At 36.7% G+C, this 26283-nt stretch overlaps 1 protein-coding gene across 1 annotated transcript in view; it reads left to right on the top strand.

Moving 5' to 3' along the window:
• Nucleotides 1-2626: 2626 nt before the first annotated feature.
• Nucleotides 2627-26283, top strand: part of LOC107742451 (AF4/FMR2 family member 4-like) — a 48633-nt gene continuing 24976 nt past the window's right edge. The window contains 5 exon segments of the mRNA XM_016555416.1: nt 2627-3036; nt 12050-12227; nt 19954-20077; nt 24777-25202; nt 25205-25426. Of these exon segments, the coding sequence (XP_016410902.1) occupies nt 12211-12227; nt 19954-20077; nt 24777-25202; nt 25205-25426 (789 nt within the window). The 5' untranslated portion in view covers nt 2627-3036; nt 12050-12210.

Genomic DNA, 26283 nt, shown 5'->3' with positions numbered 1-26283 from the left:
CGAGAGTTCGGGAGTTCTAGATGGCTCTGGAGCTTTCCGTGAATGACGGAGCCATGACGACAAATCCAGCCAATCGAAAGCGTTTATATCAGTACAAGAATTCTACTTTATTTTTTGTTATTATCAGGCGAAAGCGCAGAATGCAGAACTGTACACTGCATTATTATCAGGGTTGCCAGGTTTTCACAAGAAAACCCGCCCAATCGCTACTCAAAAGTAGCCGAAAACGAGCCCAATCGCGATTCGAGGGGGTCCCCAGTTAAAAATTGCGTTTCTGAGGGAGGGGCTTCATAAAAGCAGGAAATGATCAGAGCGTTCAGAGGAGAAGGGACAGAGAGGTGTGGAATAAAGGTAAAATATGTGAAAAATGCAGATAAACATCAAATTTTCATTTTTGGGTGAACTATCCCTTTAAAGTAGCCCAATTCTGCGGGAAAACGGCGGACTTGGCAACACTGATTATTATTCACCTTTTTCCTACGCACCATGAGGCTTTGCGCAAATTATGGGAGTTCCATTTACACTGTAAACAATCAGCAAAAGGTTCGCTCTATGACAATAATAATAAGCAATAATAAGCACTTTCAAAAACTGGGTACAATAAGGTGACATTATTTTACTCACCCTTCAACCATCGTTCATTAAAAGGAAATTTTAAAGTGTAAAAGCATTAATAAATCACTTTCAACATACCATGAATAACTCCTAAAGATCCTCCTATCCGCAGCAATGTTATGGAACATCATTATAGTACTATATGTCTTTATTTCGTAACAATTACATTTTACAGCATCTGTGGGAAAACAAACCTGGAAAGAGATGAGGCTTTGGGGCGAAAAATGAAAGATTCTTAGTGCATTCCAGGGAATTGTTCATGGTTTCACCTTTCTGCAATCCTAGATAGAGTTGGGTTTCATGTCTGATTTTTATATATTTTTTTTATTATCAATTGTTATAATTGATTACTTGTACCATAATAATCACATATCATTCAATCAGTATGTTTATTCATAATTAATAGCACTTTTCCATTACACCTCTGACCTGCAAAACAGTTATGTATCGGATATATTATAGATCAGAAGTGGAAAATGTGAGATTTCAGTGTTTTGTTTTTGTTCACACTGCCGATTTAACAACTGATCTGTGCCACATGTGAGGAACAAACACAGATTTGGGCCGCTGTGGTGTAAAGTAGCACTTCTAGCACATGCTGTTCTCTTTTAGGTCCTCCTCCAGTTCCAGCAGCGGCAGTAGTGATTCGTCCAGCTCTTCCAATGACTCTTCCTCGGACAGCAGCGGTTCCTCGAGCTCCTCATCCTCGTCTGAAGACAGTAGCAGTGACAGCGATGACAGCTCCAGCCCTTCCTCCTCCTCCTCGTCTTCCTCCAGTTCCGACTCTGATTCCGATTCCGCAAGCAGTTCTGACGAAGGCCCTCCAAAGAAGAGAAAAAAGAAGAAATGAGGGTCCAATTAATCGGAGTCATATACAGAACTCGTGTCATATACATTGACCGTACTAAGAACACTGCTATTGAATAAGTGAGAGTAGGGTGGGAAGTCGTGTATGTAAAGAAATTCAGAGATGTATGTGTATATATATGTATATTGTCATCATTTTTTGTAGAATGTGAAAATCAAACGCATCCACTGTTACATTTGCTTATTTACAACTTTGTTTTCTCTCCTTGGCAGAGTGTAGTGGTGTCTCAAGCAAAAAAGTTAAAATACTGCAATGATTTATTCATTCATTCAGTTGGTTTCTTTTGCATCGTTTTGACCATAAATGCATTTTTTTTTTAAATGACCATTATGTAGGAATTGCGGCAGACGTATTAACATGGTCTTCGTTTTAAGATGGTCTCATGAAATAAACTGATTTCTTACAGAAAGAAATGTACCTGTTGTGGGATATGATGTAAATGCGAAATTAGCAATATTAAATAATCTCTTGAAAATGCAGCACGTCTCATAAAAAAAAGTCAGAAAATGTTTAATTTGCACGTTCCTTAATAAAAACAATGGATGATCAGTCTCACAGCACTGCAGACTTAATAGTTAGACATAACTTGATAAAAATACTTTTACAAATATTTAGTCTGCTACACCAGTATAATGGCAAAATAATTATTTTATTAAAATTAGGGTTGTCAAATTCAAAATACGTTTTTTTTGTTTACATGATATATGTGTGTGTGCTGTGTATATGTATGTATAAACACACATACATGTATATATTTAAGTAATACATGTAATATATATACACATGTGTAAATATGTGTGTATTTATATATACATATAAATATACACAGTACACACATATCATGTAAACAAAGACTTATTTTGGATGCGATTACTCTCGATTTGGACAGCCCTAAAAAACATTAAGAATATAAATCATGTTTATACCGTAGTCCAACGAATTAGTTATTAGATTATTTGGATAAATAAAAAAAACTGATTTATTAAATTATAAAAAAAAAAAAATTTCAATTTTGGAATAGCAATGAGCAACAATTAAAAGTAAACGCCTTTTGATAAAAATAGGTATTTAACGGTTTAAGACACATAATAGAAACTGAAATCGTAAAAATAATAATCTGAGGTGTCTGAGACTGGCCACAAATGTCGTCTAGGTAGTCTGCACAAATGTCGTCTAGGTAGTCTGCACAAATGTTGTCTAGGTAGTCTGCACAAATGTCGTCTAGGTAGTCTGCACTCTGGGTTTGAGACGCAGCCCGCTCTCGTCACGTGACCGGGTTAGTTTACGAAGCCGAAATCGGCCAGATACGCGACGATCTCCTAAAAATGATCATGATCTGCTGGAAAAATCAGTCCGACACAACCATGACGAGCAGACGACCCTCGGCGGTATGGCTCACTTAAACGAGCTGTGTCTTTTAGAGCATTTTCGTGTTTCTTGTTGGTGGCTGACACATTTATTGGGACGCGGCAGCAGATCAGTGTGGAAGCGGACCGAGACAAAGGGAAAGGCTTTCATAGCTAGAATGCTTCTGGCCTAAAAGAAGCCAAGAGGTAAGTGGGCCATAAATCGGGCGATTACATAAGTGAAAAGATCCACGCGTACGCACATACAGTAACATTTGATGCTTTATTCAGGAGATCAGTTGTAGCAAGTTGTTAACGAAGCAGAGCTAGCGTTGTTCCTCTTTCTACGTGTGTGTTAAAGTGTTTAGCTAACATGCTAGCTGTAACACATCGAAGCATTCCTAGACACATCCTTTTAGTTATTTATTTATTATCAATCAGAATTCATCGTGGCCAGTTCGTGATTGCAAACGTATCATTACACGTTTCCCTGTATCTAGCGCCCTCAGATGTTAGCGTTAGCGTTCCTATTTAATACCATTTTTGGCATGTTTTTTACTAGAAATTGGCTTTTACGTCATTTCAGCGTATTTAACTTCGTTTAAATTCAATTCGTGGAGTTTTACCACCATCTACACATCGTTAAATGCTAATGGGAGAGTCAAGTAAACACCTCGCGGACCGGTTCCGTAGCTCTACTGGGTTTTTTAATTATTATTATTATATTTGGTTAACTTTTGACTCCAGAAGTGTATCTTGTTAAATTTTTTGACTGTGTCGTTAGTGCTTTAAACGACGTACCAATGTTTAGTAACGTTAGCTTTGGCGTCACCGACTTGACAAAATGTAAACACGGGCCAAAAGACAGCAGCTTGTCGAATAGATTTTAAAAAGATCACCTCAATTCGGTTCAGACTAGGTACTGTTGTGAATACTAAGCACATTTGGTTGTATTTAGTCATTTTATTTGAGATTAACTAATTAAAATAAAATTGAGTGGTTTAGCTGTGATATGTTTTAGAGTAATTTTTGACTGTTGTCAGTGTTTTTATTTATTCTTTGCATGTGTTTTTAATACACCGTCTTTAGTGCGTGCTCCATGTACTTTTAAGGGCAAATCTATTGCATTATCCATGTTTGGAGGCCATTTTAAAGTCAGTAGCTAGAGCAGGAACAAGGCTGCGTATTACTGCTTACTGTGGTATAAAGTAGACATGCTCTGTGTAGTCTGCAAATTCTGCAAATACTCTGATTAGCTTCTGCCTTTGTAGTGCGTTCCAGTTTCCTCTGCTGCCCTGCAAAGTGGACTTCATAGGGTGTTTGTTTAGTGATTAGGGAGTGTGTCTTCTCAGTCCGAAGGGCAATGCAAAGAGTGCATCAGCATCTTGCTGTTCGTAGAGAAGAGCACCACTTCAGTGCTACACGATATTTTGTGAAAGCATGCTAAAACATTTTCATGTTGATAGTGGCAAGTTGTATGCAAGTATAAAATGCACAAGATAGCTATGTGAGTTATAACAGTAAAGAAGACCTATTGTTTTTCAGTGTGACTGAAGTGAACAGAATATACTGTGCTGGCTACTGTATCCCACAATGCAATGGTTCAACCTCGCCTTCCATACAGTCCAACAGTCAGGTTCTGGAAGTAAAAATTCAGTTTATTTTTTCTGTAGGGGAATTTATTTTTTAACATTAACTTGGGAAGCTTTTAAGGCAGACCTACTGTGAGCTATGAAGTTGTTAATCAATGGTATATGCTTTTGTTTAGGCTATTTGTTTGCATAATTTCAAATAATCATGTTTATCAGTGGAGTTCCTGCCTGGTGGAAAACTACATTACCCATGATTTTGTTTCAGTGTTGCGTTTTTTATTATTTTTTTGGAAACTGTTATTCAAAATAGAAAATTGTTCTAACAATATAAGTCTTTCCTGTCACTTTTTATCATTTCAACGCATTATTGCTGAAAAAAAAAAAAAAATTTCTTTCGAAAAAGAAAATAAAAAAATGTACTAACCCCAAACTTTTGAATGGTAGTGTAGATTGTAACAAAAGATTTTTATTTAGAATATTTTATTCATCAAAGAATCCTGAAAAAAAAAAAAGTATCACAGGTTCCAAAGATATATTAAGCAGCACAACTGTTTCCAACATTGATAATAAACCAGCATATTAGAATGATTTCTGAATGGTCATGTGACACTGAAGACTGGAGTAATGATGCTGAGTATATTAAGATAGAAAACGTTATTTTAAATAAAGCCTTGATGAGCATAAGACACTATATATATATATATATATAATGCATTTTTGCAATAAAATTAAAATTTTAAAACTTGTTTCTATATACATAATCATCTATAAATTAAGTGTTATACTCCATCTGTCATTCTTAAATTGTTTGTCATTTGCAATGCTTCATGGGGTTGTAGTTCTTTCACTAAATCTGTTTAGTACACAATCTCAAACCTTTTGTTTATTTATTTAGATAAAAGTTTGTGATGTTGTGATTCTCTTGATTCATGGCTTATAACTCTTTAACAAAGTTTTTTTTTTCTATGTGGGGAAAAAAAAATCTTCCGGAACCAGTGCTGCTGAAAAACTGTCGCCTTTACGTTGTATTAAAATCCTCCATGGCTTTTAGCATCTTTTTCTTGATTCATTGTTTGACCAAACTGCCAAACGTTAGCACATTTTTTATGCAAACCATGATTAAAAATGAGAAATATCCACTGGATTCCACTTTCAGAAGTAATAGAGTTTTACGCAAACGTTGCTTAAATTCGCGGTGAAATTTCCCAGCTAACTCGTGCAGACCTGCAGGCCCCCGGCACAGATGTAAATCATGAGCTGGGACAGACCTTGTGCTGCTTATGTAACCAAACTAAACACACTCACACTGACTCTGACTCCTGCCCGTACACTGTCATCAGAAGAGTCCACCATGTTCATTGTGACAAAAGGTGTATTGTTGAGCTCAGCGCATCACGTGTATAAATACCGTTATGGCTCTTGACTCTCTGCAGGGCTTCCTGTTTCAGTTGTGCTGCGTGGCTTGACCATTTCCTCTGCCTGCGTTTAGGACTAGAATGGTTTTTGCAAAATACTCGATAATGTCAAATCGCACATCGTTAAAACAACAATTACGATATTATCGCAGACGATATATATCGCACACCCCTGACACTTGGCAAAGTTTTGTCACTGTCAGTTTATAAAGCTTCTGCAGCGTGCAGGGATCCAACAGGCCGTGCTACAAGTTCTTTTCTTTCTTTGAGAGCAACTTTAGTTTGTTGTTTGCAGCTTGAGCAGGCCTGGATGAGGTCAGAAGAGCTGGAAGCATTCATTTACTGCAGAAAATTCCCAGTCTGTAAAAGGAGCTGTAAAAGCCTGTTTTTCAACACACAGTTGACCATTCTTGTTGCACGGCCTGAGGCCTGCACGTTTCCTGTTTATATAATATGGAAAGTTTTCCAGAGGATTGAGTTGCAGTTATAGAGGTCAAGCATTGAGAAATCAAAATTGCTTTGATCTTTTAACACGAGGTCATTCTACTTGAAAACGTACTGTATAAACTCATAGCAAAGTTCTTTTTTCTTCTTTACTCATAGAAACGTCTTGATTCTGTAATCCTATTATCCTATTTTGTTTACGTTTAGTGAATAGACTGCTGTCCAAAAATGTTATTAAAGTTGACAAATTATGCAACTGTGTCAGGAGTGCAAATGAAAGCATGCAAAAGTCAAACAGAATTTCATACATTTCATGTAATGGCAATCACAAGATGAATCCTATGTAGTGGTCGACCGATATATCGGCCGATATTTGGCATTTTTTAAATATCGGCATCGGCCACTAATAAACATCCAATTTCAAAAACCTTGCAAACGTAGTCGGATCCAGTTGTGAGATCTTGTGAAGTGTGTATGTGTATCCTGCATGATCGTGTGTTTTTTCATTTGCCCACTGCCATATTAATGTCATTTTCACTGTGTGCTGTATGTAAAATGAGTGTTACCTTAGCTTTATTTAAAAAAAAATATGATTCACGATGCACACAAACTTCCCAGAATACTGAGTGCCCTGTTGGTTACAGTGTTTACTTCGTTTTTTTATTATATTTTTTATTAAATATGTATTTATTTGTGAAAAAATACTTTGTCATCTAAAGTATAAGTATGTTTATTTTTTAATCCATTTTCAAATTATTTTTAAATTTCTTAAATATTAATTAAAATAAATAAAATTATATCGGCCATTGGCCACCCTGCTTTCCAAGATATCGGCATCTGCTGTCAAAAAACCAATATCGGTCGACCACTAATCCTATGTGTCACACTTGGCTAAACTGTTTATGAAAAGCCAGTGAAAAAAGTGCTGCTGAATGTTTTTAGTCTTCAAATGTGTTAACCAGCTTCTGAGAAATATTGATATGGTCTTCATTATTTACACCAGAGTTTGTCCTGTACCCTCCATCATTGCTCTCCAAGAAATTATGCAATTAGAACATTTTTTTTTTAGCCAAAAGTGATCTTACTTTAGTGAAATCAGTGACATTTTGAGATGCTGTATACTGCCAGGCATTGGCTTTTTAGAAAATGTTTTAATGTACAGAACATTTGGTAATGAGTTGTTTATTTTCCAATGACGTTTTTTTTCTGCCCATTCTGCAAGGAAAAGAGTTTGGCAGGAACGTCAAATTTGAATCATCGTGAAATTACATGAAGTAAAGTTTTATGTACACCTTCAGTACACAAAAATTGTCTCAGTGAACTCATTTAGTGAAGGATTCGTCAAGCTGATTCAAACCATTAGTGTAAATGAATCATCGCTCTTAAAATCGACTAGACTGGTGTTGTGTTGGTTCTTGCGCATGAGGACAAAACAACACAACTGAAGGATGTCCGCTGTTTTTGTTTTCTCTTCATCAAATTCAGACTGGAAAATTACATTTGTATTGATCAGTATAATTGGAGAAAAATGAATTATTTTACCATGGCAAACATTGTCAGTTTATCATTTAATCAACATATTTCCCAGATTTCTTTCATGTTATAAGGTTTACTATCAAAATTAGATTGAGTTTGCTCTGGAAAATTTAGTTATTTATAAAATCACCCCCCCAGGTTTTCCCAGTTTTTCCCATCCACAAAGTACCTTAGAAACACAGACTATAAGGGTGCGTTCACACTTGTCATGTTTGGTTCGATTAAAACAAACCCTGGTGCGATTGCTCTGTTAGTGCGGTTCGTTTGAGTAAGTGTGAACGCTGCCATCCGAACCCTGGTGCGCGTTGTTGAACGCCGCGCACAAATGACGTCGCTGTCGACCGGCTTATGTCACTTCTTAGTACGCACTGTCGGTGTGAATGCAACCCTTTAAATGGTACTGGGAAATAGTTCGCGCAAAATCGTCCCAGTACTTTAGTACTGTACATTTAGTTCTGGAACTAAAGCGGTGTGAAAGGCCCTAATTAGGTAAAGTGCCTTTTATGAGTTCCTTGTGAGCTTGCTGGTGGTGAAAATAAAATAAAATGTTCACGCAAGAATGAGTGCGCTTAGTTCAGCAGACGGCATTAGGTGTGTTTGACTTAAAGCGGCGCTGAGCAGACCGATCGGTTAATGGGTGCTTTGATATCATACACCGCTTTAAGTCTAACACACCTTTTGTTTGGGGTGTTCAATGAGTTCCGTCACGATATATACGTCATTCAAGCCGACCAATCAGGTTGTGAACGTATCACTATGCCTTTAGGTTCGCTGTCAAAAATGTCAATGTGAACGCTAAGCGGACCAGGACCAAATGTATCATTTTCCTTTTTGGTCCGGACCAAATGAACCTAACTACAAGTGTGAGCACACCCTAAAACAATCGGCACATGCACCAGGCTCTGGGTTGCTTGCTTGCTTGTGTGCGTGACTCTGGCACACGCCCTGAGCACACAATCCTGAGAGATATCATCACGTAGAAAGTCAAGATATCCTGTGCCGTCTGTTCACTTAACACCAATTCACAAATACAGTGTAGAAAGGAATAAATATGGAAGGGCCGGTACTTTCTGAAAAATGTTTTTTTACAGTTGAGTGCAAAGGGCTTCTTTAAAGAAGTTAATATTGCACAGATGCAAGCGTGTGTGTGTGTGGTTTACTCTCAGGTTATTGCAGTGCAAATAGTGTTGTCTTAAAGTCAGCCTTAAAAATGTTTTGTTATCCATAGTAGTACATTAGTGTCCAATCTGACCTATGTGCTATATTGTCTTTCTGTGCTTTGAATTTGAGACAAGCTCTTCTTTCAGGCATAATGAAAGTTTGCATAAAATTTGGGCAGAATATTTCCCAGTGCTAAGGGAATATTGCTTTACAACGACTAAAATGTTCTCTCAGCTACTTGGATATATTTGCATTTTAACAAAGGAAATGAAAAAACAGACAATTTGTTTATACCCTTAAAACTTTATTTGCATGTTACAGAACCATGCATGTCCTAGTTTAAAAGCTTAAGGATCCTCTTAACCTCGCTGGAGATGTTGGAAGTCTGAAGCGTTTTGAATTACCTTATTAAAGTAATTTGGGATCTTGTTCATTGCTCAGTATCGTAGCAATGTATGAAGTCACTTTCCACCCCGGCAGCTTCGATTAGTAATAATGAGCAGTTCACCAGTTACTTGGGAAATCTTTCACCCTCATGTGAAATTACTGATCACATGGATTCCTATTGAAATGACTGGATTCTGTCTATGGAAATGTACAGAACAACCTTAAATGTGACTGTACTTTTAGCTGTACATTGATAAATTAGTATAAAATATGCTAGCAGTATAAAATTAAGAAACCGTGTGTATATAACCATTGTGACATGTAAGAAAGTTCAGTGTTGATAAGCTTGATTCATTAAATATTCAAATTCTGATTTAAAGGACTGTAGTTTGTAGTAATTCACATGTCTCAAAAATACTCATTAGTCACTGTGTCGTTTGTTAATGTTTTAGTTAAAAAAAACACAATGACCCAAAAAGGACAATCATATAGAACTGGAGGATATAGGGGATAAATATTAAATATAATATGTGGCTGTAAGGGGCTGTTCACAAAGAATGGGTTTTCTCATTCTTATGCGCTACTTTTCCATTGTTTTTCTATGTAAACACGCTAGACGGCTGTAGCACTCCCGTCTCGTGCCCTTTGCAGTGTCTCGCACGCCAGCACCGTGTTTTTAAAATGTTGTATTAAGTTAAAAGAATTTCAACTTTTACATGCAGCGCCGCTCATCAATGTCAGTTCCAAAACAGTGGACCAATCAGAAGAGTCCGGAGGCGGGGCAAGCATGAAGAGCTTTTTGTTTACAATAGCAAGTTGGCATGGCAACTGTATTATTTGACAGCAACATGGGGAAGGAGACATTCTGTGCAGCGTTTAAAAACCATTCCTGAGAACTGCGTCTCACGTTTTTAGATGCAAAGACGCATTCTGTGTGAACAACCCCTAAAATGTTTTATTTTATGTTTCATTGCACTGAATTAAAAACAGGGTGAAGAATTAAAGGGTTAGTTCACCTAAAAATAAACATTCTGTCATTAATTACTCACCCTCATGCCGTTCCAAATGCATAAGACCGTTCATCTTCAGAACACAAATTAAGATATTTTTGATCAGCATTGTTTAGTAGAAAAGGCGCGCATGCTGAACGTAAACAACGCTGATTATGTTCTGTGGTACTCCCCAAAATGGTGGAAGACGGTAACTCGGGGAGAAGAATTGTTGAATAAATTGTTATTGTTGTTTTCTTTGTGCACAAAAAGTATTCTCGTAGCTTCGTAAAATTACGGTTGAACCCCTGATGTCACATGGACTGTTTAATCCGATGTCCTTGCTACGTTTCTGAGCCTTGATCGTGGTAGTTACCTTGCTGTCTATGGGAGGGTCAGAGAGCTCTCAGAATTCATCAAAAATATAATTAATTTATGAACGAAGTGTTACGGGTTTGGAACGACATGAGAGTGAGTAATTAATGACAGAATTTTCATTTTGGGGTGAACTAACCCTTTAAAATTAAATTTAAAAAATTTTTAACGTTTTTTTAAATCTATTTATTTTACTTGACTAAAAAGTCACAGTGTCACTCGCCTGCCTATTTTAAGATACATATTTAAAGGCTAATTACCATCGACCCACCTGATTTAGCGTCATAATTTCCCCCTAGAATTATACCAAGTCACGATGTAAAATTAAATGGTTTCATTTACAAACATTTGTTCCTGTCATTTCAGTGTGTGATTTTTCAAATTAAAAAGTTTGGTGTCACACTTTATTTTAAGGTCCAATTCTGGCTATTAACAAACCATCAACTACAACTTTTGCCTCAAACTCCTCAAAGTTGCTGCTTATTAATAGTTAATAAGGTAGTTGTAAAATTTAGGTGTTAGTGTTGGGCGATATGCTTAATTTTCATATGGGGCCAGTTGCCTAAACTGCTTAGACTGAAAAGTTAGTCTGGTAAGACTGATCAAGACTAGTGTAATTCGCAAAGTAAGACTGATTAAGACTTGGCTAACTGCTAGTTGGTCAAACTAAAGACACCGTTTTAACATAGTGGCTATGTTTATGCAGCTCGACCCAGAATGGTTAGTCAGAATTGTTTTTTGGTGATTCCCATATTGCATCTAATTGCCTCATCACCTCCTGGGTTTACTAATGTTTTTGACGTGCTTTCCCTCTGGACTCGGAGAAAAACTGCATCTGTCCCTTTAAGGAAACTGACGTTGATGGTGTTGGCTCAGACCCAAGTGGGGGAGGGCATGCGTTTACTGAGAGACAGCAGCTGATTGGCTGCTGCGACTCTTAACGTCACAGAGGGGAGTCCTTATAAGGGCGCTGGTGGACTGCACCATTCTCCACAGCACTCGGAGGGGTGTTTGCTCTCAGCGAAAAAGGACTTGTGTAGGTAACTTGTAACTTCACGTGGACATAATATTGATCAAATGTAGAAGGATGAGTTTGTTGTTAGTGTAGACTCTGTGAAACATTCAAGCATTTTGTTTAGTTGGGTATATGTTTTGTTTTTTTCACTTGATGGTCAAATGGTTACTAGGATTTGGTACAGATCATCATGCTTCAGTCCTCACCTGTATGTTGTAGCTGTGTCTCCTCTGTTCAGCGCAGTGGTTTGTTCCTCAGACTGACTGTAACCTCCCCTCCCTGAGTCAGATTTATCTCAACTCCCAGGAAATACAGCAGCGACGACTGAAGTGGGAAAGCTGCCGATCAAGAAACTGTGCCTCAAAGTGGACGCTACTAAACGAGAGGGAGCCATTGCTGGGAAGAACCATCGAGTTGTCTGGAATTTTCTCTCTCAATCCTCTTGCAATGGTTCATTGGTTGAGGCCATGGCCTCTCAGTCAGGGTAAGCACTAGCACCAGCCATGTTCTCAGTGAGTAACTGCTGTAGTAGTCACGGCAAAGTTTTAGGCCTTCTCGCAACAATTTCCATACTGTTCTTCTTTTATGTCTTTTGATTAGTTTTATTTCACAGACTTTAATGCCTAACTGAATCTTGTCTTTTAAGTTGGTCTAGAAATGAGCAGTGCACTGTAGGAGCTTTGCCAAAGAATTAGAATATTCTAGACAGGCCGGACAGACCATAATCTGGATTATATTACTGTCTGATGCACCTTTGAATATGGAGTTACCAAAATGTTTTAGGTCAACATGCAAAAAATAAAATAAAATGCTTTTCGTGATAAAGCATGTGTAGAAATCAGTGGAACTCGTGTGAAAATGTAAGATTTCATGCTCTGACTAGATCAAAACGTAAAAGTAATTCTTGCCCACTCTCTAGAAACTGAATCATTCCAGTCAAAAGAGATATAAACTTCCCAGCAATACACGTTGACTGTCGTTATGATCACAAACCTACTGGAATAAACACCCTGGCCTAAGTTTTACATTTGCATCACAGGCTATAAAGCCCTGCAGACGGCAGGAGAGCCTCGCTAACAGTATCTTACACACTCAAATGTTGATTTAACTAGCTTTTGCCATTTCTTACAAGGTTAGGCCACCAAAAATGTAAGTTCATTTACTCCCAACCTGTATTACTTTCTTCCGGGGAACACAAAAGGTGATGTTTTGAATAAATTTCATGCTGTTCCTCCATCACAGGTTAGTTTGCCATATATACATGTATTCTGCTCATTAAGACTACATTTATTTAATCAAAAATACAGAAAAAGTCATATTGTGAAATATTATTGCAATGTAAAACAGTTTTCTATTTTAAAGGGGTCATATGATGCGATTTCATTTTTTCCTTTCTCTTTAGAGTGTTACAAGCTCTTGGTGCATAAAGAAGATCTGTAAAGTTGCAAAGACTAAAGTCTCAAATCCAAAGAGATATTCTTTATAAAAGTTAAGAGTTAGCCACACCTACCTAAAACGGCTCGTTCGAACACGCCCCCACATATCTACCTCACTATGTGGGAAGATTTGCATAACACCGCCCAAATGTTCACGCAAAGAAAGAAAGCGTAACTTTTATTCTCTAAATTGTTATTGTTGTTTTCTTTGTGCACAAAAAGTATTCTCGTAGCTTCGTAAAATTACGGTTGAACCCCTGATGTCACATGGACTGTTTAATCCGATGTCCTTGCTACGTTTCTGAGCCTTGATCGTGGTAGTTACCTTGCTGTCTATGGGAGGGTCAGAGAGCTCTCAGAATTCATCAAAAATATAATTAATTTATGAACGAAGTGTTACGGGTTTGGAACGACATGAGAGTGAGTAATTAATGACAGAATTTTCATTTTGGGGTGAACTAACCCTTTAAAATTAAATTTAAAAATTTTTTAACGTTTTTTTAAATCTATTTATTTTACTTGACTAAAAAGTCACAGTGTCACTCGCCTGCCTATTTTAAGATACATATTTAAAGGCTAATTACCATCGACCCACCTGGTTTAGCGTCATAATTTCCCCCTAGAATTATACCAAGTCACGATGTAAAATTAAATGGTTTCATTTACAAACATTTGTTCCTGTCATTTCAGTGTGTGATTTTTCAAATTAAAAAGTTTGGTGTCACACTTTATTTTAAGGTCCAATTCTGGCTATTAACAAACCATCAACTACAACTTTTGCCTCAAACTCCTCAAAGTTGCTGCTTATTAATAGTTAATAAGGTAGTTGTAAAATTTAGGTGTTAGTGTTGGGCGATATGCTTAATTTTCATATGGGGCCAGTTGCCTAAACTGCTTAGACTGAAAAGTTAGTCTGGTAAGACTGATCAAGACTAGTGTAATTCGCAAAGTAAGACTGATTAAGACTTGGCTAACTGCTAGTTGGTCAAACTAAAGACACCGTTTTAACATAGTGGCTATGTTTATGCAGCTCGACCCAGAATGGTTAGTCAGAATTGTTTTTTGGTGATTCCCATATTGCATCTAATTGCCTCATCACCTCCTGGGTTTACTAATGTTTTTGACGTGCTTTCCCTCTGGACTCGGAGAAAAACTGCATCTGTCCCTTTAAGGAAACTGACGTTGATGGTGTTGGCTCAGACCCAAGTGGGGGAGGGCATGCGTTTACTGAGAGACAGCAGCTGATTGGCTGCTGCGACTCTTAACGTCACAGAGGGGAGTCCTTATATGGGCGCTGGTGGACTGCACCATTCTCCACAGCACTCGGAGGGGTGTTTGCTCTCAGCGAAAAAGGACTTGTGTAGGTAACTTGTAACTTCACGTGGACATAATATTGATCAAATGTAGAAGGATGAGTTTGTTGTTAGTGTAGACTCTGTGAAACATTCAAGCATTTTGTTTAGTTGGGTATATGTTTTGTTTTTTTCACTTGATGGTCAAATGGTTACTAGGATTTGGTACAGATCATCATGCTTCAGTCCTCACCTGTATGTTGTAGCTGTGTCTCCTCTGTTCAGCGCAGTGGTTTGTTCCTCAGACTGACTGTAACCTCCCCTCCCTGAGTCAGATTTATCTCAACTCCCAGGAAATACAGCAGCGACGACTGAAGTGGGAAAGCTGCCGATCAAGAAACTGTGCCTCAAAGTGGACGCTACTAAACGAGAGGGAGCCATTGCTGGGAAGAACCATCGAGTTGTCTGGAATTTTCTCTCTCAATCCTCTTGCAATGGTTCATTGGTTGAGGCCATGGCCTCTCAGTCAGGGTAAGCACTAGCACCAGCCATGTTCTCAGTGAGTAACTGCTGTAGTAGTCACGGCAAAGTTTTAGGCCTTCTCGCAACAATTTCCATACTGTTCTTCTTTTATGTCTTTTGATTAGTTTTATTTCACAGACTTTAATGCCTAACTGAATCTTGTCTTTTAAGTTGGTCTAGAAATGAGCAGTGCACTGTAGGAGCTTTGCCAAAGAATTAGAATATTCTAGACAGGCCGGACAGACCATAATCTGGATTATATTACTGTCTGATGCACCTTTGAATATGGAGTTACCAAAATGTTTTAGGTCAACATGCAAAAAATAAAATAAAATGCTTTTCGTGATAAAGCATGTGTAGAAATCAGTGGAACTCGTGTGAAAATGTAAGATTTCATGCTCTGACTAGATCAAAACGTAAAAGTAATTCTTGCCCACTCTCTAGAAACTGAATCATTCCAGTCAAAAGAGATATAAACTTCCCAGCAATACACGTTGACTGTCGTTATGATCACAAACCTACTGGAATAAACACCCTGGCCTAAGTTTTACATTTGCATCACAGGCTATAAAGCCCTGCAGACGGCAGGAGAGCCTCGCTAACAGTATCTTACACACTCAAATGTTGATTTAACTAGCTTTTGCCATTTCTTACAAGGTTAGGCCACCAAAAATGTAAGTTCATTTACTCCCAACCTGTATTACTTTCTTCCGGGGAACACAAAAGGTGATGTTTTGAATAAATTTCATGCTGTTCCTCCATCACAGGTTAGTTTGCCATATATACATGTATTCTGCTCATTAAGACTACATTTATTTAATCAAAAATACAGAAAAAGTCATATTGTGAAATATTATTGCAATGTAAAACACATTACTCCAGTCTTCAGTGTCACATGATCCTTCAGAAATCATTCTAATATGCTGGTTTATTATCAATGTTGCTGCTTAATATTTTTTGGAACTTGTGATACTTTTTTCAGGATACTTTGATGAATAAAAAGTTAAAAAGAACAGTATTTATTTAAAATAGAATATCTTTTGTAACAATATACACTACCGTTCAGAAGTTTGGCATCGTAAATTATTGTTCTTTTTCTGAAAGAAATTAATACTTTTATTCAGCTAGGAGGATGTGTTAAGCTGATAAAAGGTGATAGCAAAGGCTTAGGAACCGTGCTTCACTGAAAGATACGCATGACAATCGCAGCTTCTGTCGAATCGAGATCTCGATTCCATTTCGATTTATCGTGCAGCCCTAGTCATTCTGTGTTTTAGTAAAACAAAACTTAACAATAATATGGATAAGTTAATACTACTGCTAACAACATGAAACACGCTAAGCTCTAATGAGCTGCTGGGTTAATGAATATTAATCACGTTGTCTGCCTTCGCCCAAACTGATTTGTTGAAATCTAAACGTAGTCGATTAATAGGTCAGCCAATGAGATTGTTCTGCCCACTACTGAAGCAACCTTCTTCTGCTTGTTCTCAACTGTGAAATCTAACAATGTATTAGCCAGTGGCTAATGATAGACATTATTTAGTCGCATATTGTGGAAATTTAGTTGCATATGTGAGTGATTTTACTCGCATTGTAGATATCGAGTTTCAAGCCAGGTTTGGAGTCAGTGTTGCGGAGCGTAGTTTGATTCTTGCGTGTCATATGAGAGATTGTTCATATTTAGAAAATTATGAACATCAAGCCCAAAATATACTTCTCTTGTCTGCATGCTACTATGTGACGTCATCAGCACAGTCCACTCATGTGAGCATACACACCCTGATTATTTTATTTTTTAAATAAATTATTCATATTTATTTTACAACTGCATATATTCAAGTGGCTTAATGCTCAAATAAAAACTGAACGGGTCCAACAAGTAGCATGCATACGTTAAATCTGTCCATCCACACTCATAATGGATGGAGTATGTAGGGCCCAATAGTGGAATTCAGTCATAAAAATGCAGTTTAAAGTATAACGTGGAATGTTACAAAAAAGGCACTTATTTTTTTAATTAAAATTTGAAGTCTGTGCATCTCTGTGTTGTTGTTGTTGTTGTTGTTTTTTATAAACGCATACTTTTCTAGTTGTAGTTAGAAAATAAAGTCATCATTTAGTAGTCATCATTTACTCACCCTCTTGTTTTTCCAAACCTGTACGACTTCTTTTCTTCTGTGGAACATGGTGACTGAACAGTTGCTGGAAGCCATTGAATTCCATAGTATTTTTCCGTACTGTGGGAGTCAATGGCTACCATCAGCGTTCTTCAAAAATTCTTGTGTGCTCAACAGAAGGAAGAAAAACACAAGGGTGAGTAAATCATGACGGAATGTTCATTTTGGGTGAACTCTTCATTTAAGTTGTGCAAGTTCCATGATTTCAGTTAATTAGGCATGTCTTTTTGCATTTAATTGACCATTAAAATAGAATCCAGAACGTTTAAACCGAGACTGGAATTTGGCTAAAAATAAAACTGAATTTGGAAAGAAAGTTCCCTATGTTCACTTTGAAAGCCTTGCACACTAAACTGCACATAACAATTTAGCTTGCTATGAAATCAGTGTTATTTTTTCCAAATTCAGTTTTATTTTTACTCAAATTCCGTATCTTTTGTTTTCATTTTTCTGAATTCCATTTTAAGGTTACATTTAAAAAAATGCATGTCTGATTAACTGAAATCCTGAAGCTTGCTTACACATCCGAGGTAAAGCTAGAAAGCTTAAAACAATAAGAAGATGAGTACATTATGACGGAGTGAGGTCCTTTAGTTTTCTCTCAGCTGCTGGCACTGTTAATAAGCAGTGTGTAGAGAGAGGTTTATGTGTACACAGTCCATCAGCAAAGTTCATTAATGCTTTTCCAGAGATGGTTTGACTAATTGGATTTTGTTGCAGTGTCTGTGTCAAACGACTACACGTGGCATCGGTCATTTGAGTGGTTTTGTCGTGCAAACGCTCTCCCATTAGCACGTTCATTGAGCTTTCTCGACACGGCTATCAACTTAACAAAATAAACCTTGGCAGGATCTAATGCATCAAAAGTGACTCCCCTTAAAAACACCCTGAGAATCGCTAACTTCCCCCTCGACGTGACGCTGCGCATCTCCAAACCTCAGCGCTGCTGATCTCATCGTGAAAGAGAAGAGAGAGATTTAATTAATTGCCCGGTAATAACACGTTTTGTTTTTTAGCTCTTACACAGTTTAATTAGCGATTTGTTTACAGATAATGTTTTAATGCAGTTTGATTGAAGTGTCATTTAATTTACCCATAACTTACTTTCTTTCTTTCTTTCTTTCTTTCTTTCATTTTCTTTGTCTTTGTCTTTCTTTCTTTCTTTCTTTCTTTCTTTCTTTCTTTCTGTCTTTCTGTCTGTCTGTCTTTCTGTTTTTCTTTCTTTCTTTCTTCTGTTTTTCTTTCTGTCTGTCTTTTGTCTTTCTGTCTTTCTTTCTGTCTGTCTTTCTGTCTGTCTTTTGTCTTTCTGTCTGTCTTTTGTCTTTCTGTCTTTCTTTCTTCTGTCTTTCTTTCTGCCTGTCTTTTGTCTTTCTGTCTTTCTTTATGTCTGTCTTTTGTCTTTCTGTTTTTCTTCTGTCTTTCTGTCTGTCTTTTGTCTTTCTGTGTGTCTTTTGTCTTTCTGTCTTTCTTTCTTTCTTTCTGTCTGTCTGTCTTTCTGTCTGTCTTTTTTCTTAGTTTTTCTTTCTGTCTGTCTGTCTGTCTTTGTGTCTGTCTTTTTTTCTTTCTTTCTGTCTGTCTTTCCTGTCTGTCTTTTGTCTTTCTGTCTTTCTTTCTGTCTTTGTCTTTTTTCTTTCTGTCTGTCTGTCTTTCTGTCTTTCTTTCTTTCTGTCTGTCTGTCTTTTTTCTTTGTTTTTCTTTCTGTCTGTCTGTCTGTCTTTCTGTCTGTCTTTTTTCTTAGTTTTTCTTTCTGTCTGTCTGTCTGTCTTTGTGTCTGTCTTTTTTTCTTTCTTTCTGTCTGTCTTTCTTTCTTTCTGTCTTTCTTTCTTTCTTCACATTTGTTTTTTTGCTCTCCTGCTCTGTTTTTGCTCTGTTCCTTTCTTTTTCTTTTCTCTCTCTTTCTTTTGCTTGCTTTCTATTCGTTCTCTCTTTGATTTTGTAGTGAAACCCTAGGTAAAATGAATCTGTAGTTATGGCTTCAGCGACTATAATTACTAATTTATTGCCAGCTTTCTATACCTTTACTTAAGAAATGAGTGGAAACCTGCATATTATCTATGTAGTCCTGAGCTACAAAGTTCATTAACATATGTTTCAACAAGAGTTGTTTTCAACCTGTTGTGGTTTTGAATGACCTTTTAGAAAATGATCTGAAATGATAATTAATATTTTTAAAGTAAAAATCTGCCTTCTTGAATGACGTGGGCATGGTCTTTACCAATTACTAAACTACAGACTAATGTTTTTTGGGAAGTTTCACTTGACACCATCGATTACGCACGTCTCATGCGAACCTTAAATGTCTTAACTTTTGAAATCACCTTTTTCAAAGGTTTCTGTTTGCTATAGTTTCATCAGAATTTCCATTTGCTAAATATAGGCCGAATGTTGTAACTACTTTAGTGAGTCCTCTCATTATTAATGAGGTGCAGGGAGATAATGATGGTGTGTATGTAATATAATGTTGGGTTAGCCGAAGCACGCAGCGTACAACAAAGATGGACAGAATTAAAGTCAGTATTACCAATAACTGTGTCTGATTGAATTTTAACTTTTGAGTTCTGCTACATGACTGTTGTCTGTTATTCTGTAGGACAGTCCAGGCTTGTTTTTTGAAGGGAAAGCACATCTGATTGTCTCCAGTAATCTTGTCTATTTGTCTCCATTTGTTGTTCAAATGTGTAACTTTATCTTGGTAGATCCAGGTGTAGATCAAGGTGTCAGGAAGCTATTTTTCCTCTGCTTCTTCACTGCTTAGTGACTCTTAGTGTCTCTGTTGTTAGCAACATGAACCGTGAAGACCGGAATATGCTCCGTATGAAAGAAAGGGAAAGGAGAAATCAAGAAATCCAGCAGGGAGGAGAGGCCTTTCCAGCTAACTCTCCCCTCTTTCCTGAACCTTATAAAGTAAGTTCATTTTGTTTCTTCTTTTTTTTTCCTCCCCATTTGATCATCAGTTATTTATTTATTATTTTGCCCTGAAGACCTCATTTAATCTTAGGTTGTTCCTTTTTGGCTTCTGTTCTCAATTAATCTTGCTCTTTAGCAGAAAAATCCTTACAGATAAAAGCACTGTGGTGATACAGCAACTTTGGTCATTACATAATTATTGGAAAAATGTATGCGTCATGCTACGGGTGATTTAATGGTTGCACTGTCCAAAAAAATTTGCAGTAAAAAAAACACCAACTTTGCTTGCCAGAACTGTACTGCAAAAATGCAGTAGCAAAATTATGTATTACAGATTAAACTTACATTTACTGTAAAAATATGTTTGTTAAATAAAATAAATTAACAAATTACTAAAAACTGTTTTAACGACAACCACATTAAATATATATTCTATACAATTATATATAGAATATATAGAAAGTGCATGTTTCGTGCACAAATACAGTAACACGAAAGTAATAAAATAAACATTAATTAAACAACATAAGATGTAACATAAAACCCTAATGTACATAACTGATGAGAAAAAACATATTTCTATGAAAAACCACCAAATGTGAGCTTTCACACTGAGAATTCACTTCTGAATTTATTTTACATGCAAAAACTGTACCGTTTAGCTGCAAAATTACAGGAAATGTCCCATTAGATCTCTTGAAATTTTTCAACATGTGGAGGAAGGCCAATAGGTTTTTTACTTTTAAAATGATCATTATTTACAGCATATTATATAAAATGCAAAATAGCAACTAAGATGCTTCAAAGTAAGTTGTTAAATTTAAACCATCTAGTGACCGCTATCTGTTTATTGGCCAATTAGAAACAGTTTCCAATCAGTGATGAAAATCTCAAAATGAATCGAGTTTACTATGTGTATCTATCGCTTTGTGCTTCAAACAATTCTATGGCACGTGTCCCAAAAACCATGCATTGTACTGTTTTTATTGGCGACTATTTCAATCCTAATGGTAATTACAGGGCATTTTATGGGTAAGTACTTGCATTGTAGATGCATCAGCTTGAGATTTTCGGTAACAGTATAGCTGCTTTTAAATATGTCTGGCTGATATAGTTAGTGGCCGGTTAACTTTCTGTCCTAAATGTGTGGTAAGTGCTCAGCAAATCTCCTGTTGCCCACTTTCTAGTTCTGCAGGAATAAGCATCGTGTGGTTTAGTTTGCAGCTGTGAGGAAGGAAAGAACATTTGACTTATTTTTCAGTACCATGGTCGAAGGAATTACGTGGTTTTACATCAGATGATCTCAAGTGATGAGAGAGAGAGAGAAAAGTGTTCCATGAAGTAATATCAAGACAGGACATTTATTTTGTTGTCCTTGTTGGTTGCACACAACAAACATGAACTCAGAACTTTGAGGAAGCTTTGTTAATGGAATAATTTTTGAACAATTGTATTTAAGTTTTTGTTAACAATTGTTACAATTATCACAATTTCTGCCCCTATTTATAGTAAAACACTTTTTTTTGTTGTTGTTGTTGTTGTTGTTGAAAAGTGCTAATTTTTGCTAATTGTGTTTTGCATGTATTTAATAAGCTCATGAAGTTGCCTCACAAGCACAGTGTCTTTGCTGCATCGACACATTTAGTTTTTAAACAGGAAGTTTGGGCGGGACGTATATAAGGACTTTTATTATTGTTTTTTCAACCATGTTTTGCTGCTCTTTCGTTAAGGCTTATTGGACTAAATTTGGAGTGGAAATGCGTCATTAATATTTTAACTTTGAGGTGATCCACCGTCAGATGCTACAAGAACCTATTTAATTTCATTGCATTCCTTCTGACCTTTTTTTTTTTTAATTTTTAGATAGTATTTCAGGATGTGATAAATGGACTAAAACTCTTAAGTTCTTGGGGGTTTTCATTCTAATTGGGCTGATATAAAGCTGCAATGGGGGGAAAAAGGACACATATGTAATAGTCACATAGGTTACACTAAAGAAGATTACGGTCTAATCTTTGCTGCTAACCAGATTTACACAGCGGTAAGTGCTTTACTTTGGTGGCGAACCTGTCATAGGATACAAGAGATGCAACCTGACAGGCAGAGAATACAGACAGCTGTATTCTCCCTTTGGGGTGAGATGAAGTGGTGTGTACTATCAGTGGAAACCCCCTGCTTTGACATGGGACGTGGTGTATTACTCGTTTATTCCGGATGAACTCATTGAGGGTAGTAGTGCAAAAAACACTTCATGTAACAATCTGCTCCTGTATGCTTGACTCGAACATTGTGGACAGATCAAGTTATAAAACAGGACAGGGAATATTGAATCATAGTGTCTTATTGGTCATGTGATTCAACATTATCTGTAAATCATTTTTAACAGCGTAATGTGCAGATGAAATTGCAGCATCTGATTTGTTGTTTACAGATACCCTTTTGCCTTACTTTCTATTCAAGTTTCAAATCATATATGTATTCATATACATTTTAGTGGTATTTGTAGTAAGCACAGACTAAACCATGTTTGATTCTTCACTGCCATGATTAGATGTAACTATGAGTTTTATAATAAAAAACAGTAGCCTAAAACATTTAGAAACTTTAAATACAAAATTCAGAAACTGCCATAGTTGTAATTATATTTCCTTAATCCCCTTAGTATGTTTAATTATATTTAGTGATGCACTGAAATTTCGGGGGCCGAAAAAGAGCAATTTCTGGTTTAGGGCAAAATAGTTTGATCGATAGTTATCGATCCTAATATGGATTCTTTAAACTAAAGATCAGTCTTTTCCTTTATGCTGCTTTCTGTTGATGCACTTGCTAAATATTATTTGTAGCATTTAGAAATGTGCTGTGTCTCAATCCCATGTGATTCAACATTATCTGTAAATCATTTTTAACAGCGTAATGTGCAGATGAAATTGCAGCATCTGATTTGTTGTTTACAGATACCCTTTTGCCTTACTTTCTATTCAAGTTTCAAATCATATATGTATTCATATACATTTTAGTGGTATTTGTAGTAAGCACAGACTAAACCATGTTTGATTCTTCACTGCCATGATTAGATGTAACTATGAGTTTTATAATAAAAAACAGTAGCCTAAAACATTTAGAAACTTTAAATACAAAATTCAGAAACTGCCATAGTTGTAATTATATTTCCTTAATCCCCTTAGTATGTTTAATTATATTTAGTGATGCACTGAAATTGCGGGGGCCGAAAAAGAGCAATTTCTGATTTAGGGCAAAATAGTTCGATCGATAGTTATCGATACTAATATGGATTCTTTAAACTAAAGATCAGTCTTTTCCTTTATTCTGCTTTCTGTTGATGCACATGCTAAATATTATTTGTAGCATTTAGAAATGTGCTGTGTCTCAATCCGTGTTTCAACTGCAGAGAGACGTCATTAAAACTGCTCGTAAACAATAATGTTATGTAATGTCACATTTACCTCAAGATAGTCAGCTAGAAAAAATAAATCTATAAAGGAGCATTTTGCTAAATATATGCATATTCATAATTTTTTTTACCAATCTGTTATTTTCATTATTTAATGTACATTATTAATTTTTTAATTGAATGTGTTTTTATTGTTTGCATGTTTATATTTCAACAATAAATTGTAATCCACAAAAAAGGCAGTAGCGCCAAACACTCGTCCAAAAATCCAGTAGACAAAAACATGGTGCGTAGATCCAAAATATACAAAGATGAAAGAGATCCGCACTCCTCCGAATGCAGCTAAAAAAAGCTTATTCCATTTATTATTCAGAGGTCACGAAAATATGTAGAAAGAAGTGCAAGTGCAGTACCTCAAGATAGTCAGCTAGAAAAAATAAATCTATAAAGGAGCATTTTGCTAAATATATGCATATTCATAATTTTTTTTACCAATCTGTTATTTTCATTATTTAATGTACATTATTAATTTTTTAATTGAATGTGTTTTTATTGTTTGCATGTTTATATTTCAACAATAAATTGTAATCCACAAAAAAGGCAGTAGCGCCAAACACTCGTCCAAAAATCCAGTAGACAAAAACATATGGTGCGTAGATCCAAAATATATAAAGATGAAAGAGATCCGCACTCCTCCGAATGCAGCTAAAAAAAGCTTATTCCATTTATTATTCAGAGGTCACAAAAATATGTAGAAAGAAGTGCAAGTGCAGAACGTGAATAATAAATTGTAGAAACATAATTCTGTTATTAAAAAACTGCCTTATGTGCAATTTAAATCTTTATACAAGTCAGCTTTTATTTGTGTTGATTAAATACATTTTTATAAATTACTTGATTACTAAATAAGGGTTATTTCCGTTTTTGACCAAGTGCATCCTGAATTTTCGGGTTCGACCCAGAATTTTCATTTACGGTGCATCACTTAAATAACTATATAATAATATATGAATATGCAGTGCTTCTGCCAAAATGCCAAGGTTAATGGAGTTAGTTACTACAGTAATTCAAAGAGGGCTGGTACTTTCTAGTGGCATCAGTTTGACTTAAACAGCAAAAAAGGTTGTAAAATGTGACCATTTAGTCAGCTTGAACCCCTTAAATAGACACGTTTTGAAGTTTGTGAAATTGCACACACAGACTTATATGTAACAACAGACAACTAGTAAGTTGGTGTTTGAGTTGTTGTTCTCACACTCATCTCAAGTTCTTTTCTCCCAACAGTCCTCAAAGGAAGATAAACTCTCAAGTCGCATCCAGAGCATGCTGGGAAATTACGACGAGATGAAGGAAACCATCGGTGAACCCCCAATGTCCAAACTCATTCCCAAAGCCTCCAGCTCCTCCTCGGACGATAAATCCGGCCAGTACGCTGACCAGCGTAGCGGAGGCGCCCAGAGTCAGAACAGTAAATGGACTCCAGTCGGCGGCATCTCTTCCACATCCTGCTCGTCGACCTCAACTTCCTCCTCCTCGCAGAAGCGCTCATCCGTGCAGGGCAGCCACGGCAGCAGTCAGCGCAGCGGCGGTCAGCGACACGAGCGAGACTACAGCAGCAGCAGCAAGAAGTCCAGCAAGCACGGCTCCGAGCACAAATCCCACTCCAGCCCGGCCAAGGGCCCCATGAGCTCCGGCGGACACTCGCGCGGGGACAGCATCCCAGCCAGAGCTTCCCGCCCTCGCTCATCAAACCCAGCTCCATGATCCAAAAACCCACCGCTTATGTGCGGCCCATGGACGACCGGGAAACGGCCGAGCCCAAGACCTCCTCGGAGTCGTACGGCGGTCAATCACACAGCAGCGCTGTGGGAGAAATGAAGCCCAATGGCAAGGCTTCCCTCACCAAGCTCAAGATCCCAACGCAGCCTGTCGATGTAAGTCGTGCATGCTTTCTTTTTTCCCCGAGCATTGAAACAGAGCTTAAAGACAAACTATAGTGGATTTCTTGTTTCATTTTTCGAAAGTATGTACCTGCGAATTTGCAGTGTTGGGTGTAACTAATTACTAAGTCATTTAATTACTTTTCCCTTGAAAAAGTAAAGGAAGGGATTACTCTTATTTTCTCTGTAATGTAATTACAGTTACTTCTTATGTAATTGAACATAATACTGTGTATAGACTGAAGGACATTTATATACAATACAATAGTGAATTTAACATCAAAATTTAAAGTCTAACCTTAAAATGCATGCTTTTTATGTACCCTTGCTTCTCACTTTGAATACTTTGGTGAGTTAATAAGAATATTGGTAACACTTTAGTGTCCAATTCTCACTGTTAACTTGTTGGTTATTAGCATGAATATTACTGGGATATTGGCTATTTATTATTACTTAAAAAGCACATATTAATGTCTTATTCTGCAAGACCTTATTCTAAATCCTTAATCCTACTCAATACTTATAGTATATTAAGTAAAGATCATGTTCCATGAAGATATTTTGTCAATTTTCTACTGTAAATATATTAAAACTTAATTTTTTATTAGTAACATGCATTGCTAAGAACTTCATTTGGACAACTTTAAAGGCAATTTTCTCAATATTTTGAGTTTTTTGCACCCTCAGATTCCAGATTTTCAAATAGTTGTATCTCAACCAAATATTGTCCTATCCTAACAAACCATACATCAATGGAAAGCTTATGTATTGCGCTTTCAGATAATGTATAAATCTTAATTTAGAAAAAATTACACTTTTGACTGGTTTTGTGGTCCAGGGTCACATATTAG

This window comes from Sinocyclocheilus rhinocerous, unplaced genomic scaffold (assembly GCF_001515625.1).
Source record: "Sinocyclocheilus rhinocerous isolate Xijiao unplaced genomic scaffold, SAMN03320098_v1.1 scaffold1427, whole genome shotgun sequence".
Taxonomy (NCBI): domain Eukaryota; kingdom Metazoa; phylum Chordata; class Actinopteri; order Cypriniformes; family Cyprinidae; genus Sinocyclocheilus; species Sinocyclocheilus rhinocerous.
This window is presented reverse-complemented; position numbering and strand designations above follow the sequence as displayed.